At 37.3% G+C, this 10,048-nt stretch overlaps 4 protein-coding genes and 1 non-coding gene across 5 annotated transcripts; 3 read left to right on the forward strand and 2 right to left on the reverse strand.

Annotated features, from left to right (window-relative positions):
- Nucleotides 1-1,301: 1,301 nt before the first annotated feature.
- On the reverse strand, nt 1,302-2,832 carry PHYBLDRAFT_168477 (hypothetical protein; the record flags this gene model as incomplete). Its single annotated transcript, XM_018435879.1, has 6 exons — nt 1,302-1,463; nt 1,574-1,723; nt 1,814-2,119; nt 2,176-2,523; nt 2,573-2,585; nt 2,798-2,832. The coding sequence occupies 6 exons, from the start codon at nt 2,830-2,832 to the stop codon at nt 1,302-1,304; spliced, it is 1,014 nt and encodes a 337-aa protein (XP_018292110.1).
- Nucleotides 2,833-3,272: 440 nt separating this feature from the next.
- On the forward strand, nt 3,273-4,576 carry PHYBLDRAFT_187006 (hypothetical protein; the record flags this gene model as incomplete). Its single annotated transcript, XM_018439313.1, has 7 exons — nt 3,273-3,281; nt 3,381-3,428; nt 3,496-3,544; nt 3,618-3,685; nt 3,790-3,830; nt 3,892-3,964; nt 4,114-4,576. 7 exons carry the CDS (start codon nt 3,273-3,275, stop codon nt 4,174-4,176), a joined length of 351 nt encoding a protein of 116 aa, XP_018292111.1. The 3' UTR covers nt 4,177-4,576.
- Nucleotides 4,577-5,292: 716 nt separating this feature from the next.
- On the reverse strand, nt 5,293-5,365 carry PHYBLDRAFT_t134. Its single transcript has one exon. It is a non-coding gene; the product is annotated as a tRNA-Ala (tRNA).
- A 236-nt stretch (nt 5,366-5,601) lies between these two features.
- Nucleotides 5,602-6,507, forward strand: PHYBLDRAFT_168479 (hypothetical protein; the record flags this gene model as incomplete). Its single annotated transcript, XM_018435880.1, has 1 exon — nt 5,602-6,507. One exon carries the CDS (start codon nt 5,602-5,604, stop codon nt 6,505-6,507), a length of 906 nt encoding a protein of 301 aa, XP_018292112.1.
- Nucleotides 6,508-7,466: 959 nt separating this feature from the next.
- On the forward strand, nt 7,467-10,004 carry PHYBLDRAFT_168480 (hypothetical protein; the record flags this gene model as incomplete). Its single annotated transcript, XM_018435881.1, has 3 exons — nt 7,467-8,579; nt 8,623-8,649; nt 9,546-10,004. Coding segments are annotated over 3 exons (1,599 nt in total), but the record flags the coding sequence as incomplete, so codon positions are not given.
- Between the last annotated feature and the right edge of the window lie 44 nt (nt 10,005-10,048).

Here is a 10,048-nt window from a genome sequence, read left to right on the forward strand (position 1 = left end):
AATCATGGGTGCTAGTTTATTCTCCTGTCTTGTTGCATGGTATTCTCCCCCCAATACAATTTAAGAACTGAATGTATTTTGTTAATGCATGCCAATACTACATAAAGCTCAGCATTATGTTTGATGAGATAACCACTGCCCACAGTCTGTTAGAAACGTTTTGTAATGCATGCAACGTAGACTATACTGCTACTATTCTCACCTGCAATATGCACCTACACCTCCATCTTCACGAATGCATTCGTGATTTTGGACTAGTTATGGTTATTGGCTCTTTGGGTTTGAGCAATACAATGGTATTTTAAAGAATTTCAAGACAAATGGAAAAGACGGTTTTGAGGCAACCTACATGAAAAATTTTGTTCAGAATGCGTATAAGGGTGATTATGTCAATGCTGTTCTTAAAAGTTCTAGCCAGATCCCCTTCATTCACACCCTGTCTAAACTTGTTACAACCTCCATACCTGCCACCACAGTCACCACTCTCTCCAGTCACCCATTCAGATTGCAAGCATTTGTTCAAGGCTACACTGATTCTTATAATCCACTCAAGGGTAACGAGCCTCTTCCTCCTTCTACATTTCCTCTAAAATACAAAAAGCCATCAGTAATGGATGATTCTGACTATCTCCATTTACTTGAATATTACCAAGTCGCTTACAACCTCCCAGACCTTGCCAGCTATCAGGACACGTCCTATAATCGCCCAGCACTTGACAATCAAATCATCAAATTGAAGTCAATTGACATTCTTGGTCAACACTATCGAGGAACAAACAACAGCACAATCAGTCATGGATCACTTGTTCAGGCAAAGTTTGTTGGTAGTAATGGAAACATTATACTTGGATTTGCTGGACAAATTCAGTATCTTTTTACACACTCCTTCCAACTTCCACCCACGCACAATCTCCATCTGACTCGCATGGTTCATGATCATTAACATGTATTCGCATTTATCAAGTGGTTTTGTACTTCCTCTGATAGGTTGCGTGAGGATGACGGTGTTGAATTTTGTTTGCCCATGTTCTCTCCTGATAGCTACCATAGCATTATACCTGTACATCGCATCTTATTAGAGGTTGCTACAGCTACTATTGCAACAAGTAGAAATGTTAGAAAAATGCTGGTAATTCCATTGCCAAAGAAGCTATATGCTTAAATAATAAATAAAGTGAACTTTTACATTTCTTTTTCTTTAACAAAAAAAACAGAGCGCGTATTTCTGATATATATATTGATAGTATTTTGTATGTGAAAAGTAATATATAGATAAAAAGAGAGAGGCAATTTTTGTTTATTTAATACCCGTCTCTAAGGGCCCACTGAGAAAATTTGGGGGTTATGTCATCTGGGACTGCTGTATTAGACACACTGGTGAAAACCCTCTCCTTCATTTGAGAAGCACTTGACCCCATTGCTTCAATAACATACTCCTCAACGAGTTTAATGAGAGTATTGAACTAAAATGATTTTGTTAATACTTCACTTTATATTTTTTATAATAAGACATAATTATTAATATAAAATAATATATCTCATCACTTCTCTATCCTGGCCAAACAATCTTGACAATGCTCTTCGTGCGATTCTCGAAGTCTTCATCTGCAGATTCTCCATCAAACATTGCTGCCATTTGCATTGTGAAGTCACAATATCTCTTCATTTGTAGATCAATTACTTCTTTATTGTCTGTGTATGCAAGTAAACGGCGAGTATGATTCTAATAGTAGTTTTTTTGTATTAGTATTTTTAAAATTCTCAAGACTAAACTATATTATTTTGAAATTATTTATTTAGAGATTACACTTACATCTCTGGCACGTCCTGCCCTTCTCGAACGAGTGTTTGTTGCTTTTATTTCCTCTTCAGTTTTTCTTGCTTTTGAAACCCGGCTGGTGAAGTTTTTGTGCAGTCTTGTTCTCAAGTCTGCCTCTCTAAATCCCTCATGGGTAAACTTGCGCTTCAAGTTTTCAAGAAGTCGCACCACCAACTCCTTGTTTGGCGACTTGTAAAAGAAAACATTTGTATTCCATCTGGGCTTACTCTCATTTGCCAGGATATCAGCTTGATTTCTTGTTTTCAGCTTGGGATCCCACATGAGATTACGAATATGGGCCTGATAGAATATATGAGAAAATACATTGATAAAATTTTGCACACGTTGATACTCACATAAACATTATTAGAGGCCTTCTTGCTAAACTCAGACGGGGCATTGAAGGCAGACTGAGAAACATTAGCCATTGTATTGGTAGGAGAAATGAGGGGGGCCCTGCTTAAACTGTCAATAGCAGTGATTGTCTCAGTGCTGCTGGTGGCAAGAACACCAATTCTGCTATTCATGTTTAGCAATGTATCTTCAACAGTGCCGATTTGTTCTTGTACAATCAACATGTCAGCTGCCATGTTGGTTCCCATGGCTGTCATATTAGTTTTCAAAGTAGAAAGAATTTTCATCAATTGTTCATTTGTAATCTCAACGGGACGAAGAGCAAGTTGACGTCTTTGAATAGTCATTGTCTACAGAATATAATAAAAGGTAAAAATGTAACTGTTAATTTTAGATTACATTGTTATTGATGCTATTATACAATTGAATTGAATTGAATTAAAAATAAATTATATCAAATTTACATACTTAAATTATTTGAAATAAAATGGGTTGATGTGTGTGTGTTTGAGTATGAGTGCAATAAGTAGCAAGAAAGCAGGAGAAAGAGTAAACAAATTGTATAAAATGTATGGTTTATATAGATATTCAGCATATCTTTGATATATAAGTCTCTATTAATACTTCTTGTAATCACTGAGATGCAAATCGGCTTTCATACTGCTTTAGAACCCAATTGATCAAACCAGTCTAGTCTTTTGTTTCAAATGCACTTTTCTTTTTTCTTTTTTTTCTTTTTTTGTTGTTGTTCCTGTTTCTCTTTTTTTTTGCTCTTTATATATGCTATTGGTCTTTTCTTTGTTTCTCTATCTCTGCAACTTCTATTATATTTGCGAACTATTTGTGTAAGACATGTTCTTTCTAAAAAGTCTTCTTTATAGAAAATAAAAGAATTTATTTATTCTGTTGCCATAGACACACTCTTCGTCACTGTCTCCACCCATTTTTTTATTTTTTTATTAGTCTTTTTTTTTAATCTGCTTTTTTAAAGTACTTTTTTTTATATAACTAAAAAGAATTAGTTGTTTCAGTTGCCATAGACACTCGCCCTCTCTTTTCTTTTTACTTCTTTCTTTCTCTTTTACTCTTATACTTGCAAATGTTCCTGGTAAGGTGCTTTTTTTCTTTATTTTTCTTTATTAGTAATTTCTTCAAATATAGCTGAGTAATAACAAGTGTTTCTGCTACCATAGTCACTCGCGTATAGTTTCCTTCTGATGCATCCTCTTCACAATGGCCATCCGGATTAGTTAAGGTTAGTAAATATACTTCATACCATCATCTCATAAAAGTATCCTGATTTTTTCCTTTCTTTTTTATAGGACATATCACCCAAAATATTTTCTACAGCTAAACACGACCACCAACACGGTAATATTTTTATCTATTTATTTATTATATTTCTCTTTAATATTAATCAAACTGAATCCAATTTTTACTATAGATGAACAATCCTCTCCAAAACATGCTATGGATCAAAAGCTTCTATCTCATGCTGCTGTCATTGACATGGTAAGACTTTTTTTGTTCTTTTACTATCCTTATATGTATCATTATATTACTTATACTGTTTATTAATAAAAAAACTACCAGATACTATATCGACTTTTGATAAGTATTATCTATATCTACAAATAAATCCGTTTGATTTGGGTATGTAAGTTAATAATTATATCGCCCAATTCACAAAAATTAATTTTTTCCAATCATTTTCATAGTCAAAGGAATCAAAATTCCGTAGCTTTACTTGTAATATTTTATTGTTTGGTCTTTGTACTGGATAATTCCAATGTAAGTATTAATGGTTTATAAGAATTGAAATATCCAACACACACGCACACCCATCACTAACGATTTATCTATTCTCAAAGAGTACTGCTCGTACCCCAAAAAAAACGTATTGAGCAGCTCATTTTTTTTTAGGTATTTCTTTTTTATAGAAAATTTTTCATCTCAAATATAACAAACCAACCGAGCAAGAAGTAGCTAGAGATATAGAATAGTATTATTAGATCTGAAACCTAGAAACATTCTATTCTTTCCAATAAAAATAAAAGCGTAAACCATTACCAGCCTAATAAGAATGGGAAACCAAATAAATAAAGAACATATTACTGGTCCATAATTTTAAAGACGCCTTTTTTTGCTGCTGATGACCAAACTTCTTAACAATAAACTAGCTTAAAGGTCACCTTTACGCTACTTTTAATCTTCATAATATGTCGGTGCCTGACCTTTATGGTTCCATATAAAGAATATCAAAATAGATATGCAGTTTTAAAAAACTTTCTTTTTATATATCAAGTCAGATAAGTATATCTAAAGTGCTAACAAACCTTACCTGCAGCACCCCCACCCACAATTCTGCTAGTTGACTCTAGTCATTCCACTATCTGTGAAGGTCACCTTCAGCATAAGTGGAAAAAAATCAACTAATTTAAATATGGAAATTACACTACAGTATACCCCATTTTTAAACTACCTTTTTTTTATTTTTCCAGTGTATAAGACAATTAAATTCATACCAATAAAAAGTATCTTTTATTCTCTCTTTGATTTTATGTATACTCTTTGATCCCCAGTGGGTTTGACCTTTTGACTTTGTTATAGTAAAAGGAAAATCAAACCCAGATCAGAAACGTCAACATAGTAAGTGCATGTTGGACCTTTTTATCAAGTCTCAATCTAGTATTTCTTTTCTGGCACTTGTAACTAAGTCGCAGAATCAATACCACCAGAGATTGTCAAGTTTATGAATAGTTTAGATAAGAATAAAGATACTTTTTATTAAATATATTTCTTGACTATTTATACAAATTGATACTTGATTTCTAGCTAAAAGAATAGCTACGTTAATATGTCTTAGATGCCTGTTGTCCAGTAATATCTACTACAAGTATATTCACCATCTTAAACATCTAAAACATATATGAAAGACCAATTGGCAAAGTCAAGATCTTTTATCCTAAAAAGTCAACTCTTACTGGTTGCTTATAACTACCGATTTTGTTCACCGATGTCAACTCTGACATTTTCAATTTACAAGTTTTGGGCAGAAAGTTATGAGTATCAAAAAATTACTTATAAATTTTTTCTACAGTATAAAGATAAGTGAAATTTGGAGAAGCTGGGCGTCGATCCCAGTGCCTCTCGCATGCTAAGCGAGCGCTCTACCATTTGAGCTACATCCCCACTGCTCTTTCACTTAAGCATTTTATTTGCCTGGTTCCAAAATTTTATTTTTGACGAATACACATATAAAGTGTATCCATCCATCAACATCTTTACGCAAAACGATCCATCCATCACGAAAAACGTACCTCCCATAGCCAAAAGTAGTGCAGTCCTTGTCCTTGGTATCCCAGCTGTCAGCAAAAAAAATTTCAGCTCAATCAGACAACATCACGCCATCTGCATTCTCAATCCCAATGGCCAATTTGCAAATCGGCAACATGCAGGGATTGCCAACCGAGCTTACCTCATTCCTGACAACATTGCAGGCACAAATCATGAATGTGCAAAACAGAACCGACCAGTTGGAGCGACTTGCAGCAGAGAATGCAAGACTAACTACTGAATTAGATCATGCTAGAACAACAATTGCTAATCTGCAGAAGCAATTAGGATCTCAGAGTGCACCTGAAAAAAACTTTTCAGAAATTTCACTTTCGAACCCAGCCGGCGCAGTAGGTGCTCCTGACAAAAACAAAGAACCAGGTCTGGAAGCCTCCACTTGGGCTACTAAAGCCAGTGTTTCTCTTCCTGTAACTGCCCCAAAAATGTCTACTGTTCCCTCTGCTCGCCGTATTGCAGCTTCTGTTCGTATGTTTGCTCTTCCCTCTGGTCCTTCAGGTTATGAATATGTTTATATTCCAAGATCAAGACGCCTTAAGCACAAAGAAGTCCGTTCCTCTCTCCGCACTCTTGGTGTGGATTCTTCTCAACTTTTGGACATTAACTTCCCAGCCAGAGGTGTCATTGGCATCCTTGTTCATGTCCAGTATGCTGATACATTTAAGGCCAAACTGACAACTGCTTCTGTTGAGATTTTGGACGCATTTGATCCACTTGATCCTGATAATGTTGCTGATCCCAAGTATGCATCTCTGTCCACTCATGAACTTGCCAACACTGCTGCCATGCTTCACCATGATAGATATCTCCAAGCCCTACAGTTCTTGCGCCCACACGTTGCTATCCCAGTTGGTCACTTCTTTTGTGAGGAAGGGTGGATCAGTGAAGATGAAATACCAACACGTACTACTCTTACCAATGCTACTGGCGGGTCTTTGTTCAAACGTCAGCGCAGCTCATCAGTCACTATGTCTGAATGAGTAATCTCAATATCGGATTATGGAATGCCAATGGTCTGCAACCCAGAGCCATTCAAGATACCCTTCAACACTGTCAGTCCTTACATATGCTCTTCATTACAGAAACATGGCTTCTCTCTCCCTCACATCTTCCCACATCATGGTCACAAATTCACTTGTATGGGTCTCCTGTAGCTGGCACCTATAGGGGCTCTATGGGTGTTTCTGTTCTCATATCACCTCACTGTCCTTATGCCATCACTCAAATACCTATGCCCTCCAAATATGCTCTGGCTGTCAAAATTGGCTCACTCAGAATTGTATGCTTATATCTTCCACCAAATATGCCTGTTGTGGGGAGAAAATAAAGCAAAATATAATATAGACGAAAGAATTCGTGAGAACTTGTGTAGGTTGTTTATTTCAAAAGAAAAGTAAAGAATGATAAAATTCGATTGTCTTTCTACACGGAACTATCTACTGATATTTATATGTTTTTCTAATTTGTAATTCAGTGTGTGCTTAAGTAATCTTTATCACGATGAGTCATATTCCAGGAGTATTGTTCTTCTAGAAAGATCCGGAAAGACCAATTGATATGATACTTCTCCAGTCAGATCAGTCCAAGAGTTTTGGTAAAGAAGAGCATTTATGCTATTGGTAATATTTTAGTATTCCGACCCAGATACTCGGGTAATGTTTCATAATATTAGATAGTTGTAGTTGTAGTCTCTCAATTAAGTATTTGTATAATAAAAGAAATATGTAGATGAAATATAATGATGCCATATATATAATGTATATGTATTTGTATATCCCATGTCATGGTGATAATAAAAAATAATCAATTATGTGTATGATGATCTGTGTATTAGATAATATCATAAAGGGAGATCCGTTTGACTGGAATAGCTGAGGATATTATTTTATCCTTCAGTCTTACTCTCAGATTCAGCAGTAATCAATACTCATTCACAACAATGCCCACCTATGATGTCCTACATGTACTCTCTTCTATTCCTTTAACACATGATACCATTCTTTGTGGTGACTTCAATGCAAGACTTGGCTCTGTTACTGGTGACTATGCATCAAATTCTCATGGACTGGCACTATGTTCTTGGATAGAAGAGAGATCTCTATCAGTTGTAAATGCAGATCTTGCACCTTGCATACCAACATATATTTCTTTCTGCAACAACTATGAAATCAGCAGTATTATTGACCTCTTTATAACTAATATGCCACTCATCAATCCTTCTCTTCATATTGCTACTGACTTGTCTCTTGGATCAGATCATCACCTTTTATCACTTTCCTTTACCTATGATCTACAGCACTCTACCAATATGCTACCACCATTACGCAAGACATGGAACCTCTTACGCCTCAATGAACCTGATGTCCATGCTCTTTATGCTCATACCTTCAATCAAAACTCAACCTCCCTCCTTTCCACCTTGCAAGACATTGTACAGAATCCACCACTCACTAGACCTAACATTGATGCTATCACTGATGAGTTCAATTCACTCATTTATGACTCATTAAATAGCTCAATTGGACATCGACCCTCTCGCCCAAATCATTGGAAATCCTTCTGGAATGTAGCTTTGCAAACAGCAGCAGATCGTCGTAACCAATGTTACAAAAAATGGCGCCTAGCAATAGGTATTGACAAAGTTGTTTGGTGGACTAAACACAAGCATGCACAGGCCGAATTCCAATCTCAGGTTCAGCAAGCAAAACGTCAGTCTTGGCATGTCTTTTGTCAGTCTATGGAACGTGACTTCAGCAAAGCAACATCAAAGATAAAGCAGTTAAAACGCTGTAGACAGCCACAACATACTTTCCAGCACGATGATGGACCAGCCGTAGCAGCAGCAACAATGTGTGACTATTTGGCAACAGTATATAGTGGACATATACTTCCAGCAACCCGACCACCAGCACCAATGACCACTTGTAACAGTGTGCCTTTTGCCTCTGATGACTCTCCCTTTACCTCACCAATTGTAGAGGAATTCATGCAATTTATGCCTAACCGCAAGGCACCAGGACCAGACCATATCAGAGCTGAAATGCTAAAACCTGTAAAAACACATGTCTCACCCATTCTTACTTTATTATTTACAGTTTGCTGGCAATGGTCATATGTTCCAAGTTTGTGGCGCCAAGCCCAGATCTTCCCAATCTTCAAGAAGGGTAGTCCAACTGACCCGGCAAACTACCGACCAATCTCCTTGACCTCTGTACTGCGTAAGCTTTTTGAGATGTGTATAGCCCCCCAGTTGCACAAGTACTCTCCTCCTTTGGATGTGGCTCAAGGTGGTTTTCGTCCTCGCCGTGGTGCTTTGGATCAAGCTCTCTGTCTCCATGATCTGATGAAAGCCTATTATCACCGTCATAAGCACTACCCTGTTGTTGCATTTCTGGATATCAAGGCTGCCTATGATACAGTGGATTGACGAATCATCTGCCATGCTTTACAAAAACGTTGCACTCCACCGGCACTTTTGGGTCTCTTGGTTAACATGTTTGACAATGTCTCTATTTGTGTCCTTTTGGGTAACTTTTCTTCACACTCATTCTCACCTGCCACTGGGGTTCTCCAAGGTTCTGTCCTCAGTCCACATCTGTATTCAATATATATCAACTCCCTGCCCCCATTGCTCCGCACAGTTGCTCACTCACAAACTACAACCCATGTTCCATCACCCTCTCCTACCTCATTGGATGCATATAATGCTCTTCTTGCTCCTTCAGGTGTAGATGGCTTTGGACATATTCATTTCTCAACACCCATCAATTCTCTGCTCTTTGCCAACGATGTAGCTATTTTTGGTTCTCTTTCAGACGTTCAGGCCATGCTAGACCTTGCTGCAGACCACTCTTTTACTCTTGGATATCGATGGAGCCCCACCAAATGTGAAGTTATATATCCCAAAACACGTGCAAGCTCGCCAGTTTCTCTTCTTTTATATGGTCAAGTTCTCCCTGCCACTGACCTGTTTATTTATCTGGGTGTTCCTTTTGCCAATAAGGGTATTTCTTCCAAGTCCATTGCCACTCATAGACGTTCTGGTACACTTGCTACAATGGCAACCCTAAACTCTGTTGGTGCTTGTCGTTCTGGTTTTTCTCTGCTGCTCAGTTCACGATTGTATAAGACCTTTGTCCACCCAAAATTTGAATATGGTTTGGCGATCTCCACTCTACTGAAACAAGATATCAAAGTGCTGGAGTCCATTCAAGATAAGTGTCTTCGCATGATCGTTGGGGGGCATGTCACGTCCTCTACAATTGTGTTAAAGCACATCTGCAATCTGCCAAGTATGAAGTTTCGTGCCGATGCTCTTATGGCCAAGTTCTGTATAAGATCACGCTTTTTGCCAGCCCAGTGCCTTCTGTCTCTTTTGCACCATCATCATACCGTCTATTCTTCACTTGTCTCCTTGGGAAAAACCCATCTTCTGTCCAATCTCCCTCCAACACTCAAACTTCGAAGCCCTAGTGCTGTAAAAAATCATTTTGAAAGCATTAGAGAAGCTGGATTTGCAAT

Source organism: Phycomyces blakesleeanus (genome assembly GCF_001638985.1).
Source record: "Phycomyces blakesleeanus NRRL 1555(-) unplaced genomic scaffold PHYBLscaffold_10, whole genome shotgun sequence".
In the NCBI taxonomy this organism is placed as follows: domain Eukaryota; kingdom Fungi; phylum Mucoromycota; class Mucoromycetes; order Mucorales; family Phycomycetaceae; genus Phycomyces; species Phycomyces blakesleeanus.